Source organism: Phocoena sinus, chromosome 20 (assembly GCF_008692025.1).
Source record: "Phocoena sinus isolate mPhoSin1 chromosome 20, mPhoSin1.pri, whole genome shotgun sequence".
NCBI classification, from domain to species: Eukaryota; Metazoa; Chordata; class Mammalia; order Artiodactyla; family Phocoenidae; genus Phocoena; species Phocoena sinus.
In genome coordinates this window covers 42,884,585-42,908,063 of record NC_045782.1, presented here as the reverse complement: position 1 = coordinate 42,908,063, position 23,479 = coordinate 42,884,585, and the positions used below count along the sequence as shown (strand labels likewise).

General features: G+C 44.5%; 1 protein-coding gene across 3 annotated transcripts in view; it reads right to left on the bottom strand.

Annotated features, from left to right (window-relative positions):
- The window catches only part of LOC116746470 (myosin light chain 4), a 29,872-nt gene extending 8,772 nt beyond the window's left edge, over window positions 1-21,100 (bottom strand). Inside the window, exons 1-4 of one of the 3 annotated variants that reach the window (XM_032618103.1) lie at window positions 15,869-15,878; window positions 4,498-4,826; window positions 3,401-3,465; window positions 2,387-2,670 (exon numbers count right to left, since the gene is read on the bottom strand). In XM_032618103.1, the coding sequence (XP_032473994.1) occupies window positions 2,387-2,509 (123 nt within the window). In that variant the 5' untranslated portion in view covers window positions 2,510-2,670; window positions 3,401-3,465; window positions 4,498-4,826; window positions 15,869-15,878. Of the gene's footprint in view, window positions 1-2,386; window positions 2,671-3,400; window positions 4,827-15,868; window positions 15,879-20,991 lie in introns of those variants that run through there. The other 2 variants (XM_032618102.1, XM_032618104.1) reach the window with 2 other exon arrangements.
- Between the last annotated feature and the right edge of the window lie 2,379 nt (window positions 21,101-23,479).

The window sequence follows — 23,479 nt, the reverse complement described above, 5'->3', positions numbered from 1 at the left end:
GTACAGAAGAAGAAGGTGGAAGGCTCTGAAGATGAATGACAATGAACAAGCATTAGTCATTATTTTAACTTAGGATCTTGCATGTTACTTCATGGTCCTTATCTACCACCACCACCCCCTCCAATCCCCTCTTCGCTGGTGGTGGTAACTAATCCTGGAGCATCTTCTCTGTGTGCCACCATTCCCAGTCCTGATTCTGACCTCGTTAATGAGGACCACTGGAGGTGGCTGGAACGAGCTAGGAGAGCAGGAGAGGGGTTACACCGTGTTGGGAAGAGAGCTAGCTGTACCCAGGAATGGATCAGAAAGTTAAAGAAACCCCCTAAATGGGGTAAAGGATGCTTTGAAGGAACCCCCTGGGGAACGGAGCAGTTTGCCTTACTTTGCGATGAGTTAAGCCCCAGGATTAAACGTGTAAGAGAAATTAGTATAACGACATAACGTCTGAATATATGGTCATAACCACACACATTGGGCTTAAGTTTACTTTTGCTTTGTTTTTATTTATTTATTTTTTTGCGGTACGCGGGCTTCTCACTGTTGTGGCCTCTCCCGTTGTGGAGCACAGGCTCCGGACGTGCAGGCTCAGTGGCCATGGCTCACGGGCCCAGCCGCTCCGCGGCATGTGGGATCCTCCCGGACCGGGGCACGAACCCGTGTCCCCTGCATCGGCAGGCGGACTCCCAACCACTGCGCCACCAGGGAAGCCACTTTTGCTCTATTTTTGAGCAAAGAATCTTCTAAGCAAAGGAACTGGGTAAAGTATAATAATAGTGAAAATAGTCTTCATGAAAAATACCTAATTTTTTTTTCCACTTTAAAGCAATTTCAACAACCCCCAGAACTGGAAAATTCAGACATGGAAAAGAGAATTGCAACCAGATGTGAGAAACTGGGGAAGGTGGGTGGATGGAGGGAAGTGATAGGCCAAAGAGAAGGAACTCGGATGATACCACTAGGCAGCTCTTGTCCAGTCTAGGCTGTCCCACGGGAACAGTGCGTTATCAGAACAAATCAGAAATCCAGGTTTCCTGAAGGGGGAGATTGTCAGCTTTTCTTGCTAGGCTTTGTCCAGAGAGGGAGCGATGTATGACCTAGAAAACCTTCAGGTACTTTCAAGGTCTTACCCTGTGCCTCAGTTTCCCCAGAGTGTCCCATCTTTTGGCCAAGCCAGTTCTGCTTAAATTCCGCCCCTTGTAGGGACTACCATAGATAAACCCCAGGGTTCTGGGCACAGTGGCAGGGTCTCCCAGGGCTGTGGGTACTAGGAAGTATCCTGAGAGGGCCAGGGAGGGTCATCCAGTTAGAGCTCTGGGGGCTAGTTTCTCTTCCTCTTTGTCACAGAATCAGGTCCTGAGCTCTAATTTTGATCTGATTCCTCACCACCCCCAGCCCTGCCCTGAGGCTGATATACCCAAGAGCCCACCACTCCCAACCTGCTATTAATAGCCCTTCATACCAGTAGCCACTTGACCTCCTACATTCTGGTGCCAAAGCTTAAAACTGCTTCAGTCTCCAGAGGCCTCTGACCCCCTCCTTCATTGGCTCATCCCCTCCCCGTTCCATTCCTTTGGCAGCTGGGCCAGATAGCTGGGAGGCCTAAAATGACTGAGTCAGCAGGCTGGGTCTACACCAGCTCCAAGGAGAGGAGCCTTTCAGGGTGAGGAGAGCGTGGTGGAGCAGAGAGGGAATAGGGTTGCGGCGGCAGAGGGAGCCTGCCCCAGCTCCTACACCGGGATAGAGGGAGGGTCTCGGCCTGGGCTAGGCTAGGCCACTGCATGCTCCAGATAGGAGCTCAGGCTAAGGGCACAGAAGGAGGGGTCCACCTGGGTGGGGAAGAGGAGAGAGAAGCAGGCTCTTCTCATCTTATCTAGGGCCTCCCTGCCCTCACCACCCACCCAGTGCAAGAGTCTTTGCATGTGAAGCCTTTCCCAGACCCCAGCACCCAGAGAGCAGTGCTCCCTTGCTCTTCCGATCACCTACTCCGAGTTACACTGGAAGTTATCGTTCTGTGTCTGTTCTCCATAAGATATCACAGTCTTTTTTACTTCACTATGGTGGTCCCCACAGCGCCTTAAAGAAAGTTTAGACGGTTGGTTGGTTGTACCGCCCTGCCATTCCCAACTTTGCTGGGCAAATTGGGGATGACAGAGCAGGGCTTCCTCAGACAGAGCAGAAACCTGTTCTTGAGGGGAAAAGCCTGCAATCCAAAATAGCCGTCACCAGCCCCAACACCTGCTCCACGCCCCATGGGACCGTGAGCGGGGGATGGATGCCGCAGCCCTCACCCCGGTCCAGCCCCCGTGAAGTAGATCTCTGAGCTCCAGGGCAAAGAGGGTTCTGAATGTCATCCCCACCCCCATCCCAGTGGCTGAGGCTCACTTACCTTTACACTCTTGGGATCAAAGGCAGGTTCCTTGGGAGGCTCGGGAGGTGGGGCCGAGGCCGGGGCTGGGGCTGAGGCTGCCTTGGGCGCTTCCTTCTTAGGCTCAGGCTTCTTGGGAGGCATGTTGTCTCGTTGGGCTCTTCCACAGAGGTGGGACCTAGGAAGGAATCGAGAGATGCGGCGCCCAGGAGATGAGACGGGAGACTGGGCTGCCTCCTGCCCTTTTTATCCTGGGCAGGAGCCCCCACGGAGGGGCTGGTGATCGCAAGAGCAACTGCTGCTGACTATAAAAGGAAGAAACACCAGCAGGGTACAGCTGACAACTGTGCATTGTCACCAGGTTTGGGGCTACCAGCCCCCTCCCCCTCCCCCCACACCTCACACTCCTCACGACCTCCACCTGTGGGTCAGGCTGACCCCTTCCTGCCAATCGGTGGACACCCAGAGGGGCCAGGGAAACAGACCCTCTCAAAAATGCCAGAGTCCAGCCAGAGAGATGAGCTGACTTGAGCAGTTGATAACCCTGACACAAAGCCCAGGGGAGGGCGAGGCTTTTTTTAGTCCCTCCTGAACAGAGGCAGCCCACTGCACATTCCTTTTAAGCCAAGATCCTTTAAGCTGAGAGCCACTCTGGGGCCTCAGCTCTGCCCTGAGGTTCAACTCTCTGGCCTGGCGCCCTGAAGCAACAGCTGGTCCGGCCAACTCACACTGTCCCACACCCTCCCAATCCACCGGGTAAAACCCTGAATCTCCCAGAGCAGGCTCCCCGGGAACTCCACAGACCTCAAATCCCTGGGTCCACCCCACAACTTCAATCATTCATTCAACAAATACTGAGCACATAACTTGTGCCGTGGACCCAGGGTGAGAAGCAGAGAGGTTGGCTGAAAGTCGATGAGACTGAAGGTAAGGAAACTTGGGTCTCATTTTTATATACTGTACCTCTAACTCATTCTGTGCCCCCTGTGTGTGTGTGTGTGTGTGTGTGTGTGTGTGTGTGTGTGTAGTACTTACTGTGTATCGGGCACTGGTAGTTGAGTGCCATTCATACAAAATCTCCTTAAATCTTCACTGCAGTCCTATCAGGTAGATATTATTACTCCCATTTTACACATGAGGAGATTGAGACTAAAACTGGTCAAGTAACAAGGCCACTCAGCTAATTAGCTATAAACTGGGATTAGAACCTAGGTATGTCTGATTCTAAAGTTTGTGCCTGAATCATTGATATTATAATCCTGTGGGGGGGGACATATATATTTGTGGGTTCATCAGATAGGTCAGGATGAATACCACTAAAATGTTAACAGGAGACACCCCTAAGGACTCAAAGGGTAAGGACAGGAGGATGACAGCAATTTGCATTTTTTACTTTTTTCACTTCCTGTATTAACGGAAGTCTTTACAACGAGCACGTACTGTTTTTATTTAAAAAAAAAAAAAAAGTTGAAAGTCAAAAAAAAAATATTCAGAAAAACAACAAAAAGCTTATCCACTGCACAGAATTGCTTTGAACTGAATTGTATGTCTCTACATTTCAGAGGATGAAGAGAAATAAAGCGGAGAGAAGCAGAAAAGTCACTTTGCCTTTCTAGGTTCAGTTTCCTCTCCCATGAAACAAGATTGCTAGGGACTTCCCTGGCTGTCCAGTGGTTAAGACTTCACCTTCCAATGCAGGGAGTGCAGGGTTCCATCCCTGGTGGGCGAACTAAGATCCCACATGCCTCGCAGCCAAAAAAACAAAACATAAAACAGAAGCAATATTGTAACAAAGTCAATAAAGACTTAAAAATATACATTAAAAACAAACAAACAGAGAAAACAAGATTGCTAGATCACATAACGCCTGGTGCCCTGGAGCCCACATCTGCCCATTCTCTGGGTTCCCTAAGCACAGGCTCCAGGTCCCACATCTTGCAGAGCCAAAAGGGCCCTTAGAGATCGTCTCATCCCGTCTGGTGTGACAGGTGAGGAATCTAAGGCCCAGGAGACTTCGGAGCTACAGCGACATTCAGTTCTTCACAGGCGGAGCTGCGCCAGCTAAGCCCGGCTGCTTGTGTGCGGTGCTCCTACACCACCCTGCCCGTCCTGTACCCTGCACGTGCTCTCACCGCCAGTGAGCAGAGAAGCCTTCAAAGAAAACTGAGGCAGGAAAGGGGGGCAGGTCTTGCCCAAGGGGACCCTAGAGCAAGACCGGGAAGCAAACCCTAGGCCAGTCCCGGTCCTGGGCTGGTCCGGCAGCTCCTTCGCTCTTTTCCCCTCCCCCCTTCCCCTCTCCAGCCTTCTCTTCCTTCCGACTCCTCGTTCCGCGCTCCCGCGTGCCTCTGCTTGCACCCTTCAGTATTCCCCGGCTGTTCTCTCCCTGACTACCTCCTTCCCCAAGGGGCTTGGGAGCTCAGTTTGTTGGTGATGAGGAGGGAGGAAAGAGGAAGCCCAGCCTCTCCTCTTTCTCTAACCCCACCCGCATCCCCTTCCTGGACTAGGTGCAGAGATACCCACACTGTAGAGAGCTGCAGGCCAGAAGCTGCAAGAGCCAGACACTACTAGTCCTGAATGTCAAGCCGCTTCCGCTCTCTGGGCCCCAGCTTCCTCATCTCTAAAGTGAGAGATAGTCAGGAGCTTTCAATGTGTTCAACAGACGCTTGAGGCTTCCTTAGCTTGCTTCTGGCTGTCAGGGACACAGAGGGGCCACGTCTTGGGGCTCTCCCATCCCCTGCCACTTCAAACAGCACCACTCCTAGGTGTTTTATATACTGGAGGTCTCATGGTCATTTTGTAGGAAATAGTTCCATGATTTAAAAGTTCAAAAACAACCAGTGCATGAGATGTTGAATAGAAAAACAAGGTATTCTAATCATTCTATGAGGAAATATGATCCCCAAAAGATAGGCAGCTGTAACTGTCTTTTCCTTTCTTTTCTTTTTCTTTCTTTCTCCTCTTTTTTTTTTTTTTTTTTTTTTTTTTTAATTCTAAAGCGAAACAAAATATCCAGACTGCTCGGGAGCAGAGCTCTGAGGTTAGAAAACTGGGAGCGCAGAATGGGGCTGGAGGATCTGAAAACGTGGAAAGAGTGTGGACTTCAGAGGCAGACAAGCATAGGTCTGAATCCTGGTTTTGCCATGTCTAAATCTTGGGTGCAGGACCCTCAGGACCTTTAACAGCACACATGTCCTTCTCAAGTTGTTGTGAGATTTGTATGAAGTAATGTGAGTTAGACACCACAGACCATCTCTGGCATACAGGAAACAATCATAGCTGTCAATTTCACTTTGTTTTCTGAGCCAGAGGAAGCTAGAGGTGTGCTCTGGTGTCTCAGGTTTCCTGGAAGGAACACCAGGAGAGGGACCCACAGGAGGGAGGGATGAGGAGGCTGGCCGTGGCTAACTTGATTGTAAGGTGTGGGTTTAGGAAGGAGAAAGAGGTGGAAGGGAATGGGGGAGGGGATGGGCAGCAGCTGGGTACCCACAGTGTGAAATATTTGTGGCTCAGAAAGCATGTAACTGGTCCCTGGGGCCCAGCAGCCTGCCTGTCAGCGACACTCAGATGAGGAACCTGGCTGCCTGAAACCTCAGTGGGGGAGGAGATGCTCCTCAAATCAGTTTCTGATTCTCTTTAAGCAGCCCCAGCTAAAAAAGTGGCTGGCACTTCAGAAGCTACTAGAGGGGAGCTGTGGTTTCCCAGAAGGAGCTGTGTCGAGAATCAAGATACCTGACACTAGCCTTGTTATACTAAAACCCATGATGCCCACAGTTCATGAGACCCCCAAGAACTGGAGTCAGAGTTTTCACTTTCTTCTGGTCCTCATTCTGCTTCACGGCCACTGACTTTCACCTTGCAATTTCATCCACCTAGAGTACACTTCACAGGACCTATGGTAGGGTTGACCAATCAGAGCAAAGGAAAGGAAAAGAGACGGAAGAGGCAGAAGTGTAAAGAGGCAAGCATAGTAGCAGGTACTGGTAGCCTAACTACTGCCTCTGGGGAGGCATCGAGTGGTCCCCAGCCAGAGCTGCTCCAGCCACTTGAATGCTGCCACTGGAAGAACCTCACACTCAGTAGATGGAAAACGCAGAACAGAATTTCACACCAGTCAGCTTACACCCATGTCAAATCTGGACAAACGCACAGAAGAGCACTGACATCAGCCCTCCTTCGGGCTGGGCTTCCACACACTCACGCATCCTCCTCCCTTCACCTCTAACCATGTAGGGCCTGTGTCCTGCCTGCCTGGGATCAAATGATGCTGACAGCGTGCCTGGCTGTTAATGCTTTGTTCTTGTCACCTCCCCCCACCTCTTCCAGACAGTGTCTCATAAGCTAGACATCATGGGGCAAAGCCCTGGCCAACACTACATTTATATGTCTCTGTAGAGGACACTGGGTAAATCGGGCTCTGCCGCAGGGCAGAGGTTAAGAGGGCCCACTCAGGAGTTAAGAGTTCTGGGTTAGAGTCCTGATTGATTTGTCCGTTAGGCAAGCTAGTTAAACTTCTTTCTGTCTCAGTTTTCCCATCTGTAAAATGGGGCTGCTAATATAACCTCACAGGGTGGTTGTAAGGATTAAATGAGTTAATACAGATGCTACACTTAGAGTAGTGTCTAGCACAAAGCAAGTACTCAAAATCCTTAAGCTTGACTGAACCAGTGTGACTGCTGCTCCCTCTCCCAAGGGCAACTACGAAAGAATTATAAACAGAAAACACCAAGAAATGAAGAAAACTGTGAGATACCCCTTGGGTGAAGGGAGGCCCTGTTTTGAACTGGTGTGGTGTGTGGTAAAGGGGTGGCTTTGGTTTACGGCAGGAGGTGGCCAGGCATGGCTGTGGAATGATAAAAAAAGAAGAGGATCTCTGGGGTTCTCATCTGTCTTTTCCTCCACCAGTGTCTTAGAACAAACAGTGATGTGCCATCACCTTCATGACTCAAACCGCTGATCCAGGTGCTGGTAAGAGTAATCAGGGCACTGAAGACACACTGTGCTTGTGAGGATCCAATAAATAATAGGAGGGGAAACTGAACTTCGGACAGTTGTTTCCCCTCCTCGCCCCCTAAACTCTCATAGCAGGAGAACTGCAATCCAAGAAGTACTTCCCCTAAGGTTGCTTCTCCCTTGGGAGGTGGGGGCAAAAGGTGAAGCCTTGACATGAGGAGTTATTTAGTGAGGTTGGGTCTGACTGACTTGGGAGTTTTGGTGCTTGAGGTTCTCAGTCTTACGGCTCATTAACCCCTGACCCTCACCCCCTGAGCTAAATGGCACTGGTACACATTGTTGAACAGAGCAACCTATGTGCCCATGGGCCAAATAACAAGACAGGTGAGGAACACAACTAATTCAGATGGATACAACCCACTTGATTACAGATTGTACCTTAAGTAGAAAGATGACAACAGATAGACCAAGATTTTAAAAGTAGCTTAATAAACATGCTTAAAGAAATGAACATATTACCAATACGACACCAGAACAAGAAAACATAAAGAAGAACCAAACAGAAACATCACATATAGAAAATTATAATAGTTGAAATAAGAGGGACTTCTCTGGTGGCGCAGTGGTTGAGGGTCCGCCTGCCAAACATGGGTTCGATCCCTGGTCCGGGAAGATCCCACATGCCATGGAGCAACTAAGCCCGAGCACCACAACTGCTGAGCCTGCACTCTGGAGCCCACGAGCCACAACTACTGAGCCCGTGTGCCACAACTACTGAAGCCCACGCACTTAGAGCCTGTGCTCCGCAGCAAGAGAAGCCACCCCAATGAGAAGCCTGTGCACTGCAACGAAGAGTAGCCCCCACTCGCCACAACTAGAGAAAGCCCGTGCACAGCAACGAAGACCCAATGCAGCCAAAAATAAATAAATAAATTTAAAAAAGGAATAGTTGAAATAAGAAAAACAACTTTAGTAAAACAAGCAATATGTTAGGTATAAAAATAACTAAAATAGAGCACACAATAGATATGAAAAGTAGCAAACTGGACACAGCTGGGAAACATATTAGGGAATTGAAAGACAAAAGAGAGAACGTCTCCCAGAAGGAAAAAAGAAAGACATAGAAAAGCTGGGACTTCCCTGGTGGTCCAGTGGTAAAGAATTTGCCTTCCAATGCAGGGGACGTGTGTTCGATCCCCGGTCGGGGAACTAAGATCCCACATGCCACGGGGCAACTAAGCCCGTGTGCCACAACTACTGAGCTCGTGCTCCTCAACAAGAGAGCCCATGTGCTGCAAACTAGAGAGCCCGTGCACTCTGGAGCCCTCACGCCACAACTAGAGAGAGAAAAAAACCCCACATGGCACAACTAGAGAGAAGCCCGTATGCCACAGTGAAGAGCCCGCACCACAACGAAAGATCCTGCACGCCTCAACAAAGACCCCTCATGCTGCAACTAAGACCTGATGCAACCAAATAATAATAATAATAAAGAAAATATAGAAAAGCTGGCCTTTCCCGGTGGCGTAGTGGTTGAGAGTCCACCTGCCGATGCAGGGGACGCGGGTTTGTGCCCCGGTCCGGGAAGATCCCACATGCCGCGGAGCGGCTTTGCCCATGAGCCGTGGCCGCTGAGCCTGCGCGTCCGGAGCCTGTGCTCCGCAGCAGGAGAGGCCACAACAGTGAGAGGCCCGCGTACCGCAAAAAAAAAAAAAAAAAAAAAAAAATAGAAAAGCTAAGAAATATGCGGGATAGAAGGAGTACTGCTTTATGATTTAGAAGGGCAATCAATCTAAGTATACATCTGAAAGAAATCTCACATGAATTCATAAGGTACATGAACAGGACGTCTGCAGCATGATTTGTGGTAGCAGGAGTTGGAAGCAATCTGGGTCTCCATCACTGTGAATGCCTGGGTAAGATGCACCATGCACCATGAAAGAGTGTGTAGCAGTTAGAAGCAAAGGATTAGATGCATACACAGAAGAAACATAGTGATAAGTAAGAAATTGAATGAGGTATAAGCCACGATAATATTTCTATAAATTAAAAATATATGCATACAATCTCACTGATACCGTATTGTATATGAACAAGCTAAAATTGAAGCTCCAAGGAAAGAAAATGCTTATTTGCCACTTAGCTAGATAGGTACAAGAATTTATGGTAAAATTGAAACTTCTCATAATGCAAATCAATACACATTTTTCTAACATAAACACACAGGATATTTTAATTGTAATCAACAGTCCTATGTAAATTGGCTGCAAAAATGACAAAAAAGTTTAAATGTTTTGCTGGTGTTAATAAATCTTAGAGTTGCTTTCCAATTTATGCAATATCTCTTTGAATTTCATGTTAATAATTCTGATTGACACAAGAATTGGTAAATTTACTTAACTTGCACATAGTTGTGAAACAGACATGCTTTTGCTTCAAAGTCAAATCAATGAAGCAATTTATAGCACAGGGATATCAGCTCGGTGCTTTGTGACTGCCTGCAGGGGTGGGATAGGGAGGGAGGGAGGGTGGGATAGGGAGGGAGGGTGGGAGGGAGGGAGACGCAAGAGGGAAGAGATATGGGAACATAAGTATATGTATAACTGATTCACTTTGTTATAAAGCAGAAACTAACACACCATTGTAAAGCAATTATACCCCAATAAAGATGTTAAAAAAATAAATAAATAAAATGAAGCAATTTTTTCAATTTGGATGCAAATATTAAAAGAAAATGATTTTTTTGGTATTTGATTCAGTTACTGGAAAATTTTAAAGTATGTTTGGAACAACTCATGTACATGAATCTACTTTTCAACTGTGAATTTTATGAAATTTAAATACAGATCAAATATTTATGATGAAAATTTAGCATTCAAATTGAGATAATGCTATAAGAGTAAAACACACACTGGATTTTGAAGACTTAGGACCAAATAAAAAACAGAATGTAATATATCTCATTAGTAATTTTTATTGATTACATCTTGAAATAACATTTTGGGTACACTAGGTGGAATAAAACATATTAAAAATCTTAAAATACATGCATACTAGAAACATTACCTGTTATTCAAGAACACATACAAAAGAAAACACACACAAACACACACACACACACACAAAAGATCACATACAAACAAAAGAAATACACATTAAAAATATCTGATGGTTGCCTAACGTAATGTTGAGCGTTGTTTAGATGGGAAGGGTAATGAGATAAAAGGGAATAAATAAACAATTAAACAAGAGAGGCCTTGCATGAACCATTGATGAAAGAAGGCTATAAATCAAGTAGAGTGATTAACCCAGTCCTCTGTATCTAAGATTCCTTGCCACCAAGGAAGGAGGAAAAAAGCAATGAGTCACCTGAAGTCTGAGACCCTTAAGGCCCAGAGCACCCAAGGTAAAGGCAGAAAAGAAGTAGAAGGGTGTCTAAAATCAAAATTTTAAGGACCATGGTAGCACCGGCTCTCAGAGCACTTAAATCATGTCCTCAAACTTCATTTCCTTGGCTGTTTTAGTTCAGGTGGAGGTGCTACATATGCTTGGCCTCATCACTCAACAGTCAGCCTAAATGGTTGAAGCTATTTTCTGTGCTGAGATCAAGGCAGTGCTGCCTGGTGACATATCTGCGAACTGAACTGTGGGAGGAGGATGCTGCAGGGGCCCAATGACAGGTGGGTTAGAGTCCGCCTGAGGACCGAAAACAGAGCGCAGGACAGCTGGTGTTTGGCAAAGCGATTTACAGATGAAAAGCAGCAGAGAGCAAGTTGGAATCCTCACCAGTCATCCAAACTGCATTCTCCCAGACATCCTGACAGCTGCAAGGGGCTTTAGAGACCCAGAGAAAAGGGGGTGACTTGCCCAAGGTCACACTGTGAGTCACGGCAGACCTGGGACAAGAACCCAGGACACTAAGGCGACAGTGGGAGCTGGAATTGCTGATAGGGGTTCCCTCTGGGAACCTGGCACCCAAGGGAGAATGGAAGCGAGAAGGCATCAATGAAAGAGCTGGCCTGGTGCCTACAGCATGGATGGCTCTCAGTAAGGAGGAGGTGATTCGAACTCCTAGCAGGCACTTGTTCTCAGCATTTGGGGATGTGCTTTCAATGCTAGAGATGATTCTCTTTTCTTGGTTTCCCTTTCCACCAGCTTCTTCTTTTACTTCTTGAATTCTGACTTCCCCCCTAACACTCCATTGGTAACTTGTCTGTGGCTAGATCTGTGGTCTTAGATATCTCTAGGCCTTCTCTGCTGTACTTACAACACCAAAGATGTCACTGACCCTCCTCTCCTTTATCTCCTTTATCTACATTACTCTCATTCACTCATTCGACTAACACCTAATGAGCACACACAGTGTGCAGGTACGTTTACTAAGATGAGTGAGAGGCCTCCGCTGGCCCCAAAGAGCTCACTCTCTGGTGTGGAGGATGCAGATATATAAACAGAGTTTTAATATAATGATAAATAGTCTCACAAAGGTTTTACAAGGGGTTTTACAACCCCAAAAAGAAAGCATTTAGTTCTACCTGAAAAATCTATATCTCCAGTGCCAGCTTCTTTCTTAAATTGTTCAAGTTTCACATTTTCAATTGACCTTTGGACATTTCTCACCTGAGGCACTTCAAACTCAGTACGTTTTAAACCTAGCTTATCACCTATCTCCCAAATCAAATATTTGTGACACAAAAACAAACCAAGAATAATAACAAAGTCTATTTAAGACCACTATGGTGTATACTCAAGACTGGAATAAATCAAGTCTGTGTTTAATCCATTGTTGTACAATTTATTTAGAGAACAATGAAAGTCTCTCTAGAAACTAGAAAAGGGAGAAATAAAGAATCTATTATTTGGTTGGTGTCCTCTCCAAATGATACAGGAATTTTTTCTCTAGCAGTCAGACATATATGTCCCTTCTGAGGAAAAGTACATAATAGCCAGTAAGATCATTCAATTAGCTCTTTTGGTTTGAAGTCTATAGTCACCAAGCTGCCTTCCGGTTAGAATCTTAATGCCCTCAGGAGAAGGAATTGGATAAGAATATTTCTCACTATAAATGAGTAATTCAGAACCATTTCCATTTTCCATCTTTTTTTCAGATTCAACCATCTAGGATCCTATCATAACAGAAATTCAGAGCTGCCTAGACTCCCTAGCAGCCTCTCTGCTGCATTCCTGGTCCCTACTCTCTCCTCCAATTCACACAATCCTCAGCTGTTAGCATAATCTTTCTCACATTCCATTCTCATGAGGTCACTCCCCAGCTCAATCACCAGCAGCAGCTCCCTTGGTCTATTTTATCAGTCTAAAGTCATCAGCCTGGAACCCAAAGCTTATCCACTGTCCCCAACACCATCATTTCAACCAAGTTTATACAGCCTCCGCTCCAAACAAGCTAATTTGCTTACCGTTGATCTCTTTCCCTTTGAGTCTGCATAGCCCTCCTAGCCAAGATGCATCTTCTGATTAGCCTCAACACTTCAGACACTGCCTAGACTTTAAATCCCTCATGGACGTGTAGGCAAGGCCAGCATGTTCTCTGGGTCCAGAGAGGGGGAGTCAAAAAAGCATCAAGTTATGACCAATAAGAGATAAGTTAAGTGGTCAAAGCATTCAATCATCAGATATTCCAAAAATGTTTATAGATTTATAATATTTTAATATCTCTTCATATTTGTACAGGGCACTGTGCTAGGTGGTGGCGATATCATGGAGACTCAAAGTCCCTGCCTTCAAGGAACTTACAGTAAACAAATATAATTAAAATTACCATACATACTATGAAGGAAAAGAATGAGGACTCTGTGAGAGAGAACAATAGGATGGAGCTAATTCGAAAAGATACATGCACCCCAGTGTTCATAGCAGCACTATTTACAATAGCCAAGACATGGACCCTACTTAAGTGTCCATCAACAGATGAATGGATAAAAAGATATGTGTGTATATGTATATATATATAATATATATAAAGGAATATTACTTGGCCATAAAAAAGAATGAAATATTACCATTTGCAGCAACATGGATGGACCTAGAGGATACTAAGTGAAGTAACACAGAGAGACAAATATTATATGATACCACTTATATGTGGAATCTAAAAAATAATACAGATGAATTTATTTACAAAATAGAAACAGACTCACAAGGTGTAGAAAACAAACTTATGGTTATCAAAAGTGAAAGGGGAGGGAAGGGATAAATTAGGAGTATGGGATTAACAGATACACACTACTATATATAAAATAGACAAACAACAAGAATTTACTGTATAGCACAGGGAACTATATTCATTACCTTACAATAACCTACGATGGAAAAGAATCTGGAAAGGGCTTCCCTGGTGGCACAGTGGTTAAGAATCCACCTGCCAATGCAGGGGACACAGGTCCAAGCCCTGGTCCAGGAAGATCCCACATGCTGAGGAGTAACTAAGCCCGTGCACCACAACTACTGAGCCTGAGCTCTAAAGCCTGCGAGCCACAGCTACTGTAGCCCGCATGCCTAGAGCCCAGGCTCTGCAACAAGAGAAGCCACCGCAGTGAGAAGACCGCGTACCACAACGAAGAGTAGCCCCCGCTCACCGCAACTAGAGAAAGCCTACGCACAGCAATGAAGACCCAATGCAGCCAAAAATAAATAAAATAATAAATAAATTTATATATATAAAAAAGAAACAGTTAAAAAAAAGAATCTGGAAAGATATATATACAGATAGATAGATAGATAGATATAGATATATAAATATAGATATACATATCTGAATCTCTTTGCTGTACACCTGAAACTAATGCAATATTGTAAATCAACTATACTTCAATTTTATAAAAAAAGAAAAAGATAGGATGAAGCTAATAATTTAGATTAGGTAGCACACGGAATATTCTGAGGAGGTGATATTAAGGCTGAGGCCTGAAGGATGAGTAGAATTTAACCAGTTAAAGAGAAAGGGAAAAGTACTTTAGGAAGAAGAAGTAATATTTGTCAAGGCTTACACTTTAATCACTCAGTCAATATTTTTTAAACATCTACTAAATATGTAATGCTTTTCAAATAACAATATGGAGAAATATAAGCCTTGGCCTTCCCTTAGCGAGACAAGACATAAATAGAATAACCAATTGTATTAGTCTGCTCAGGATGCTATAACAAAATACCACAGACTGGGCGCCTTAAACAACAGAAATTTATTTTCTCATAGTTTGTAGGCTAGAAGTTCATGATCAAGATGCTAACAAATTTGGTTTCTGGTAAGAGCTCTCTTCCTATCTTGTAGTTGACTGCCTTCTCATCATGCCCTCCTATGACATTTCCATGGTGATGTGCATGCACAAGGGAGGGCAGTAGAGAAAGAGAGTGAGCTCTCTGGTGTCTCTTCTTATAAGGACACTAATCCTATTGGATCAGGGCTCCACCCTTATGATCTCATTAACCTTAGAGGCTCCATCAGCAAATACAGCCACACTGGGGGTTAGGGCTTCAACATATGAATAGGGAGGGGAGGGGGACACAAATATTCAGTATATAACATCAATCAATAAACAAAAAACAATAATAGGAACAGGTAGAGCACAGGGAACTCTACTCAATGCTCTGTGGTGACCTAAATGGGAAGGAAATCTAAAAAAAGAGTGGATATCTATATATAGATATAGATGCAGATATGGATCCGTATATATATAACTGATTCACTTTGTTGTACAGCAAAAACTAACACAACATTGTAAAGCAACTATACCCCAATAAAAGTTTTTAAAATAATAATAGGAACAGAATGAGTTTATTTTATTCATTCATTAAACAAATAAGAATGAATACCCATGATGTACAGGCATATCTTGTTTGATTACATTTTGCTTTGTAACCTTCTACAAATTGAAGGTTGTGGGTAACGCTGCATCAAGCAAATCTATTGGCACTATTTTTCCAACAGCATTTGCTCACTTTGTGTCTCTGTGTCACATTTTGGTAATTCTCACAATATTTCAAACTTTTTCATTATTATTATATTTGTTACGGTGATCTGTGTCCAGTGATCTTTGATGTTACTACTATTACTTGCTGAAGTATTTTTAAATTAAGGTATGTACCTTTTTTTAGACATAATACTATTGCACACTTAATAGACTACAGTACACTATAAACATAACTTTTATAAGCACTGGGAAGACAAAAAATTCGTGTGACTTGCTGTGTTTTGCTATTTGCTTTATTGTGATGGTCTTGAATACAACTCACAATATCTGCAAGGTATGCCTGTACCAGATACTGTATTAAAGGTGGAGAATATATCCTGCAACAGGCAAACAAGGCTTCTATCATGGAGCTTATAGGCTAGATAGGAAGTAATCACAGTAAAGGGCAATAAGAATAATGACAAGTATGTTAGCACTCGACCAGTAGCAGGGATAGGCAACCTATCCCTGTGTTCCAATACATCAGAAAAAATCTAAAGAAGTATATTTGGAGGATGGGCAGAGATAGCCAAGTGAAGAGTGGAATTAGAGTGTTCTGGACAGAGAGAGCAGTATATACAAAGACTGGGGCAAGAAAGTGGGTCAAGAAGTTCCATGTAGCTGCTGTAGGGGAGAGAAAAAAACCTTTTCCCTCTATCCTCTTATTTTCAGGGTCTGGGGCCCTGCAGATTAAACTGACAAAAGACGGGTTAACAGAATTTTAAAAAACAACGTTTTAGAGATTCCCTGGTGGCGCAGTGGTTGAGAGTCCGCCTGCTGATGCAGGGGACACAGGTTCATGCCCCGGCCTGGGAAGATCCCACAGGCCGCAGAGCGGCTGGACCTGTGAGCCATGGCCCGCAGAGCCTGCGGGTCCAGAGCCTGTGCTCTGCAACGGGAGAGGCCACAACAGTGAGAGGTCCGCGTACCGCAAAAAAAAAAAAAAAAAAAAATCAACATTTTATTTACACATGCAACATGCATGCACATGGGTGAATTCAGTGATAAGTGACTCAAAGAGGTGGTTAGAATTTGGGGCCTACCTATCATCTTAGCAAAGGGCAATATATTTGTGGAGAAGTAACAAGACAAAGAAACAGGGTTTGGGCCTCTAGGGGTGGTAAATTGTGGAAAGGTAAATAGATGGGGAAATGAATGGAAGATAAAGGTTATTTTAGTAAGGGTTTTTGGTGTGGACCCAGCTCAGTGCCAATCCTCTGTCTCCAGTGATAATGGTTGTTTTCCTGCTCCTTTTACAGGAGAGGGGAGGGGATACACCTTCACAAAGGGGAATTTATGTCATGCTTTTAGGCAGATAGGGGGAGGGCAAAAAGATTTATGTTTGCTGTCTTAATTGCTTTCAGTTCAAAATAATCCTCATGCCAAAGTGGCATTTTCTGATCCCCTTCACTGGAATATATAGTATAAGAGGGAGACGGGCGACTTAAGGCTAAATGAGGAGGCGGAGACTAGACCTTGGACAGCCTTGTAAGACTAGTTAAAGGGTTTGGACTATATCCTGAGAACAATGGGAAATCCTAAATTGGAGCATGTAAAAAGTTAATAAACTGAAACTTCAATTAAAATGGAGTTGGGAGACCAGAAGAGGGCGTGAGAGCAATAGCAGAGTCCAACAGGAAGAAGAAAGACTTCCTCTTCTTTCCTGGCAAGAGCTCAGCCAATGAGAGACTGTCACAACTCTCAGCCAAGGAAGAGCCATGGACTTTTTGTTTACTATAGCCCTCCTGACTTCCTTTTCCCCTCTATAAAAGAGTTCTTCTCCATTTTTGCTGGGGACTTTCATGTGGCTCACCATAGTTGCAGATCCTGAATTGAACTTTGCTGATCTCCCAAAAAACATTTTTTTGCTGAAGAAATAACTGGCAGTCTGTTTTTTTATTTTTAATTTTTAAAAATTTATTTATATTTTGGCTGTGTTGGGTCTTCATAGCTGTGCGCGGGCTTTCTCTAGTTGCAGAGAGCGGGGGCTACTCTTTGTTGCGGTTCGTGGGCTTCTCATTGAGGTGGCTTCTCGTTGCGGAGCACAGGCTCTAGGCGCACCGGCTTCAGTAATTGTGGCACGTGGGCTCAATAGCTGTGGCTTGCGGGCTCTAGAGCTCAAGCTCAGTAGTTGTGGCGCACGGGCTTAGTTGCTCCACGGCATGTGGGATCTGCCCAGACCAGGGCTCAAATCTGTCCCCTGCATTGGCAGGCGGATTCTTAACCACTGCACCACCAGGGAAGTCCCAGTCTATTTGTTTTAGGTCAACAGTGGGGAGGCTTAGTGAGGGGGGTCCTGACATGATTAAACTTGTTTTTGGAGGTAGGTGAGACTTGAGGCAACAAGAGACATGAAGGTGTCTATTTAGGAAGTAAAATTAGTAGGGCTCTGAGACTGGATGTTAGGGCTAAAAAAAGAGAGTGGTTTCAGGTTTGGGCGATGGAGAAACTGGGATAGGTAATATTTCAAGTAAGGTAATATTTCAAGTATGAGGAACGAGGAGTTCCATTCTGAACAAAGTATTTGTGAGACATCCAGTTGACAGCTAGGCATTTAGGTCTGGAGTTCTATAAAGAGTCTGGCTGGAGATACAGATTTTGGAACAATTTTAGATAAAAAATTGAGGCCATGAGAATGAAAGAGTTTGCCTAAGAAGAAGGTGTAAGGTGAGAAGGCCTAGAACTGACCCCTGAAGCATTCTAATGTTAGGGGTTCTGTAAAGGAAACTGATAAAGAACAGAGCAGTAGGATGAAAATCAGGAGACTGTGTGATCAGAGATGCCAAAGGAAGGGGGTGACTTGATGAAGAGAGAGGAGCGAATTGGGGGGGGAAGCTTCACGGTCAGGTAGTACAAAGAGGATAAGAGGCAGCATACAACAGGGACAAGAGAAGCGTACAGATAAGGAGGACTGAAGGAATTCAGAAGAGTAAGCTACTCTGGCTATACCAGTGGGCCTGCACCTTGCCAATGATACCATGTCTAGCTTCTTGAATAGTTCCCTAAACCCTGGTTTCCAAATCTGATTGAATATGAAACAGACCAAGAGGCAGGCTAAGGAAAAGGATAATTTATCATGTTTGGAATAATGCTTATTGTAACCTAACTCCACTTGCCAGCTAAAGATATGTTGATAATGGGTGATGGCAGGATGCTCAAGTGGTTGCTGGACGGTGAGTTTAAGTAGGTCAATCAGAAACACAAAAGGAAGTAAAAATGCTCTAAAGAGTCCATCAAAGCACAACTTCAAACAATGGGGTCTGAATGGGCACAAAACCGCAACAGATGTGTTAGCCCAGTGAACAATGGTCAGAAAAGAGATGCTCTTTATTAGAAAAAAAGAAAAAAAGGGCAGGGGGGGTAGGGGTGAATTTTAGGCAAATTCTAAGCTTAAGAGCCAGAGTGCTAAGCATCACAGAGTCTTTAAATGCTGAGCCTAGACACACATTTTCACACAAAAAATATCATCTGTATATATCCTGTGTTGTGAGTTCCTACATTTAAATTTACAAGAATCAAATGCGCAGGTACAAGACACGGCAGCATGTCGTGTGAAACAGTGCTATGTGCATAAAATAACCAAAAGCTTAGCATGGGCAGTCATGTGACTGTTATGCACATACAACTCTAGTGCACTTTAATAGAAGTCATCCAGATAGTAAAAGCAATAGTCCTATTGCCTTCTGAATTCATTTGACTAAATCTGGAGTGCTGTGTTCAGTTAAAGCATCACATTTTAAGAGTAGTATCGCAAAAAAAAAAAAAAAAAAAGAGTAATATCGCTTACCCACCCCTGTCTTTCCATTCCCACTGCCAGTCTCTCATCTCAAAGATGGTCAATCCCTCCCATGGCACATGCCTTTTGCAGTGTCACTTTGCCATTCCTCCCATCTCCTCCTGTTGAGACGCAGGCTGGCCCTGTGTCTTAATCTGACCAATAAGAAGTGATGGGGTTTGACTTACAGACCTAGGCCTTAAGGGGTCTCACTGCTTCCGTTTTTGCCTTCTTGGTTGCCAGCTGCCAAGTCAAGAAGCTAGGATTAGACTACTGACCGATGAGAGGTCATGTGGAGGAGAAATGAGGGGCTCAGCCAACAGCCAGCACCAAGGCCCCAAACATAGTGAGTGAAGCCATCTTGGATCTTCCAGCCCTAATCAAGCCAACGATGGTAATATTCTGTATCTATGCTATCCAGTATAGGAGTCGCTAGCCACATATGTGTATTGAGTCCTCAGAATGTGGCTAGGGCATCTGAAGAGCTTCATTTTTAATTTCACTTGAATTTAACTAAACAGTAGCTAGTGGCTACCACACTGGACAGTGTAGAACACTATTTCCACTCTAATTCATCCAGCATAATCCTGCTAACAGAACAGGGCATATGGCAGCAAAAAATCACCTTAGCACCTACCCTTTATGGGGCTATAAGTACACAAGCAGTGACTAGAGATGGCTGGTGGTAAAGGTTATAGCTCTGTCAACTGGTGTTTAAAACAAAACAAACACTCCCCCGCAACATCACCCAAAGGAAGGGAGTGACCCATTCTAACCTGATTTTATCTGCATAAAATATGAGAACCAGAAAGGGAAATTTCCACACAAATGGAATATACATTGAGTCCCACATCTACCCTAGAGATGTCCTCATTAGGACATCAACCTTTAAAAACTGTTTTCTTCAACCATATGGTTACCAAAGGGGAAAGGGAGGAAGAGAGGGAGAAATTAGGTGTGTGGGATTAGTAGATACAAACTACTATACACAAAATAAGCAACAAGGATTTACTGTATATCACAGGGAACTATATTCAGTATCTTGTAATAACCTATAGTGGAAAAATAATCTGAAAAAAGAAAATATATCTGAATCACTTTGCTGTACACCTGAAACCAACACGAATATTGTAAATCAACTATACTTCAATTAAAAAAATATTGCAGAGACTGTTTTTCTCATCTACCAAAAACCAAAATTTTAATAGTTCCCTGTTCACACATTTCGGGGGTAGGGGGAGCAGGAAGGAAATCTGAGAGCCTCTTATGTGTGTTAGACACAGTCACATACATTAATGCACGTAGTTCTCTTAACGGTGTTTTTTTCAGACTAAGGAAATAGAAGTTCAGAGAGGTTGTGACTTGCCTAAGGACCTAAAGCTAAGTTAGTGCCAGAGATAAAATTCAAACCCAACCTCCGGATTTCCCAACACACCACAACGCCTCTCTTAACAAGAATAAAAATTTCTGCTCTCCTGAGATTTTCCGTGATCTGGCCACCTAAATACTCATTTCCAGTTAATGTCTTAACTCTTACCAGATTGATCTCATTCTGCATCCTTTCACTTTCTCCTTCATTTCTTCTAAGTCTACCCACCCTTCAAAACCCAGTTTAAGTCTGAAACTTTCCTCATCTCAATGCTAATTAATTTCCCGTTCCTCTGAATTTTTACGTCACTTATAATGGGCACCACATAATGTAGCATTCTTTGTTACGTTACTTTTCGTTAAACAGACCGTAATCTCTTTGAGGACAGAGGTCATACTAAATCTTTGAAGAATGGCAATCTTTCCAATTTCCCTATTTCCTTTGAGCATGAATAGGTAGTTCTGGAATGGATGAACGACCTAAACTCAACAGACAGATACTTCTTGATTAATTAAAGTCAGCCCCAAACTCTCGAGTTTAACTCTTTGCTTAATCTACCACGCACCAATTAATCCAGCAAGGTTGAACGGCGAACCGAGAGCTCGGCCCGGCCACGTAATGCTCCCAGCGGACTCCCGCACGCCACGCCCAGCCTATTGGTTGTCGATGAGGCGTGCCCCAGCCTTGGGTGGCCGATGGGGCGTGGCGAGCGTGAAGGAAGGCGTGGCCGAGAAGAGAAACCTACGCTCTGGATCACACTCGGTAGTCTCCGGTAGTCCTCGACAACTTCCGGCAACGGTCTCCTCCTCCGCTGATTCACCTCGGGTATTTCCGGTCTCCTTCGGGCCTTTTCGTCTGGCTCCCGCGCGGGTCTCTCCACTTCGGGTTTTTCCGTGTCCCGCTCGGAGGTGCTCGGCAAACGCTCGGCTTCCCCCATCCCCCGGTAACGGTCGCTGGTGAGTTTAAATGAGCCGGGGCTGGCCGGGCCGGAGCCGCTACGGGGGGGGCCTGAGGCACTGCAGAAAGTGGGCCTGAGCCTCCAGGATGACGGTGCTGCAGGAACCTGTCCAGGTAATGGTAACCGTCTTCTCTGAGGCTTGGCTCTCAGCCTCGGTCGAGAAGCAGCGTATGGCCACTCCGCGGCCTGGTGCGGCCTAGGCCCAGCTGCTTCTCCCGCCTCCCCTCACGCCGGCTCCTGCCTGTCTTCTCGTTAGTTCCGAGGCCTTGCCCGCAACCTCAGCCGTGTTACCTCTGGCCCTACGTTACTTCTTCCCCTTGGTGTGAGCGGAGTTCGGCAATAATACCTCATTTCTCCCCCGGCCAGCGTCCGGTGAGCCCCTCCTGTCATACCAGCGGCTGGGCCCGGCCGGCGTGAGGGATGAGGGGCCGACAACTCGCCCGAGGTGCTCTCTTGCCTAAGGATGTTTGGGAGGCACGTTTGATCAGCGCTTGTACGATCTTCATAACGATGGGGCAAGTTTGCAGGACGAGTGTTGGTTTTGTTTTTGTTTTCTGTGAGAGGGTGGAGGGAGGGTAGGATCGGTGTTTTTAATACTAATTTCTATTTTGGTAACAGACTTTATAGTCCACGTTGCTTTTCTCGCTCAGTAAATTTCCCTCTGGACAATGATCTGCGAAGAGAACCCCAAGGCCCAGTGCCGAGGCGCAAGCACCTATACAAGGGGAGAGGGTGGAAACGGCAAATTGGATTTTTTCCATGACCTGTGAGGGGGATGAGAAGTGTTTTATCGTGCCTGTTTACCAGGCGTTCAGGAAATGAAAGACAAATGATGGTTTTTCCATCCATACCACACCAAGGTATGCTTTGACGCACAGTGCTCTGTTGGCATGGAAGAAACACTATTGGATTTTTAAGTGTGTGAAGCAGTGCCAAGTCATTTCCCCCCCGCCATCTGAAGAAACTGAATCTTTTGTCCCTTGGTGATGGACCAGGTCTGTGAGACTTTCACCCTATCCTGTGATCTTTGACTTAATTAGAAGAGTTGACCTCTATCAACTGCTGTCATTGAGTCATGGGCTTTCTTTATTTTGAAGTTATAAAGCAAACCGATTTTAGAAATTGCTTCATATTGCCCTTAAAGACCTGTGATGTCAAATAGTAAATATTTTAATACATCACTCCTTCCATATTTCCTTAATTTTTCTTCACAGGATGAAATATCAACTTCTCCTAGTTGGCTCCTTCTCCAGCTCTTTACATATAGCAGCTATTCGTTTTTTAATTAACGTAATGTGGGATTCTGTCTTAGGAAGTTTACCTGTTTGTACATTATACTGGTGCTTTCAAAGCTATTTCTTTCCATCCAAATTTCTCTTACTAGTAAAGAGTCTCTTTTTAAGATTTTTGTTTTTTGAGGCCTAACATGAAATTAGAAGTTGCTATCTATATTCTCTTAAATGGATAAGCAGATCACTCAAGTTGTTTAATTTCTGTTTCATAATTTTGTTATTTTGTCTTAATAATTAATGATACATTTGCCCTATAGGTACAGCTTCTAAAATGATAAACTAGTTTTATTGCTAGCCTATAACCACTTTTTAATAACAATTTCAACTTGCATAAAAACATGGAGAAGAAAAGAAACATGTAGCCAACTCCTTGATAGTACCCATCAGGTTTTCTCTTTTTCCTTAAAGTACTCTTAGCAGTAATGCATTTCGGTATTTTTAAGGCTTAAGGGTCAAATTTGTCTCCCCCCACCCTCACGCACACTACCTTTGTTTATTAGATTTGGGGACAGAGGTAAGAAGTTTTAGGATATAGCTAGGTGAGAATTTGGTTGTAATTTTTAGGATAAGAAGTCATTCAAGAAGAGATCTGGAGCAGTAGGAGGAACAAGCAACTTTGGCTACGATGATAAAGATAAACTGATCAGGGATAGTGCTGAAAACAGGAAAGAAGAGTAAGGAAGAAAATAAAAATAGAACAACTAAATAAGATACTTTTTTTTTCAAACTATGATAAGCGATTGCATGTATTTGTAGAGGAATGAGAGTAAGTTGGAAAAGCGTTTCCTTTCTAGGGATGCCTA